Source organism: Aegilops tauschii, chromosome 2 (assembly GCF_002575655.3).
Source record: "Aegilops tauschii subsp. strangulata cultivar AL8/78 chromosome 2, Aet v6.0, whole genome shotgun sequence".
NCBI lineage: Eukaryota > Viridiplantae > Streptophyta > Magnoliopsida > Poales > Poaceae > Aegilops > Aegilops tauschii.
In genome coordinates this window covers 149335729-149337626 of record NC_053036.3, presented here as the reverse complement: position 1 = coordinate 149337626, position 1898 = coordinate 149335729, and the positions used below count along the sequence as shown (strand labels likewise).

General features: G+C 40.7%; 1 protein-coding gene across 1 annotated transcript; it reads right to left on the bottom strand.

Annotated features, from left to right (window-relative positions):
- Positions 1-572: 572 nt before the first annotated feature.
- Positions 573-1675, bottom strand: LOC141040839 (fatty acyl-CoA reductase 2, chloroplastic-like). The gene is made up of 4 exons (XM_073506956.1): positions 1560-1675; positions 1056-1137; positions 787-986; positions 573-690 (listed from the first exon to the last, which is right to left on the bottom strand). Exons 1-4 carry the CDS (start codon positions 1673-1675, stop codon positions 573-575), a joined length of 516 nt encoding a protein of 171 aa, XP_073363057.1.
- Positions 1676-1898: the final 223 nt, after the last annotated feature.

The following is a 1898-nucleotide window of genomic DNA, read 5'->3' as shown; positions in this document are numbered from 1 at the left end:
CCTGTTTCCTTCCATCCAACCTGGGAAGGGATCCCTCCATGTGCTCTCTATGACACTTGGCCTGATTGTTACCACCAGTATCTCTCCTCGCATGCAGTTGATGACCATCTCGCCCATGGCCTTTGTGAACACATAAGTGTCTTGCCAACCATAGAGTTTGGCCCTATGAATAAATAAATTGCACAAATCAAATACTTCATGTGTGTATTCGTATCTACAGACATGAGAAAGTAACAGGGAAATACTAGAATACCTCGACTACCTAACTCTTTCATTTCTTGAGTAACAGAAGCAGAGGCAGAAGAATGCCTTCTGGAGTCAAAAGCCAACTTGATCTCAGCCTCGATATCCAACACGGTATTCTGATGTGCCGAAAAATCTGAGGAACCTATCCCCTTTGTTATGGTATCCCCTAAGCAAAATGGCTTCTCTAGTATCAAACCTTGCCTCTGCCCATTCACATATGCTGTTTGGCCAAAAACATGACATGCAAACATACTGCTAAAGCTTGTTTGTAAGCTTTTGAGATTAATAGAAACAGGTTACCATTTGATTTCGACCACAAGAAACTCTTATTTGGCATTCTGACCTATTGATACTTGCAAGAAGAGCTTCAGTATTCGAAACCGCTGCGCGAAACTCATTATCCGGAATGGCCCCACGGTGTTGATGTCTAGTGCTACATCATACCTGCAAGTTGCAATACTTTTATTGCTATGGAATGTGAACTTACACATTTAGTAATGGAAGCAATCCTTGTTGCAAGACTAGTATAGCTTCACGAACCTCTCATCAAAAGTGGTATTTGCTGCAGAGTTTACGATAACATCCACTTCTTCCGCGATCTCTTTGGCTAACTCAGGAGCAATGCCAATGTAGGCTTCCCTGAAATTACCAACGACTGGAACCTGCTTGCTTAATACAAAGCTGTGGTAGTTTTTCCCATGGATTTCCTGTAAACATCTGAACAACTCAGTATCTTCTACCTGTATTGCAGACGGAAAATATGGTCATTTGCATGAAGAACAGAAAGTAGTCCGAAGTGATCATCATACCTCGTTCTTCAATCTTTTCATGGCTGCTTCATTGTCCTTGGCCTTGATCAACACGTATACTTTACCAACATCAGGATTTGTCCTTAAAATGGGATCGATAAGAACTGATGATCAGAATCATACAAAGTAGAATGGAAGAACAAAGGAAGGAAGTCAGGTAGCTTAGAGCAAGACAAAGGCAGAATGGAAGAACAGCCTAAAAGTGGGGGGCCAGACAGAAACTGTCTCACTCAAACTGACATTTGAAAATGCTACCCACCCTTCCCCTATTTCTGCATTTCATTCTTCTATTCCTTCTGCTTGCTTTTCTAGTTAAGCTGTTCATAAACTAGATCCATAAAACTCACTCAGCTACTGTCTTCTTTCTATAATTGGTCTCTAAGTCCAAGTAATCGAAAAAGTATAATCCTCTTCCCAACTCCGCCACCTCCTTTCTACCGAGTATGCTCTACTTGAAAGAACATATTTATCAATAAATAAGTGCATTACTATATTCACAGCTACAAACTAAGCCTAATTTCCAATATGTCATATGTATCACTTTGATGTTGTGGGATCACTGGCTTCTTGCTCAACGGATTTCGCTTCTGCACTTGACTTGAGAAGGGCGAAGCCTTCATGACCGGTACCGGTATCTGTTCAAGAAGTCAGTACTTATGCGGCACTGAACAAAGGGTGAGATCGATGAAATGCAATACATGTTTGAATATTTCCTATCTTCTTCCAGCCATCAAACTTGTTCAATTCGTTTTCTTGAGATCTGTGGAATAGTGATATCATACTTGAATCCACATTCCCAGTATTTGAGGAAGAAGTAGAATCTTAGTCCTTTCGAATTTCTAA

What these genes read in the sequence shown, in the direction of transcription:
- LOC141040839 (XM_073506956.1), bottom strand. Translation starts at nt 1,675, where the DNA reads ATGAAGGCTTCGCCCTTCTCAAGTCAAGTGCAGAAGCGAAATCCGTTG. An exon ending in TTGGAAATTAGGCTTAGTTT is followed by an intron (nt 1,138 to 1,559) that starts GTAGCTGTGAAT and finishes TCCCATTTTAAG; the next exon opens with GACAAATCCTGATGTTGGTA. An exon ending in TGAAAAGATTGAAGAACGAG is followed by an intron (nt 987 to 1,055) that starts GTATGATGATCA and finishes TCTGCAATACAG; the next exon opens with GTAGAAGATACTGAGTTGTT.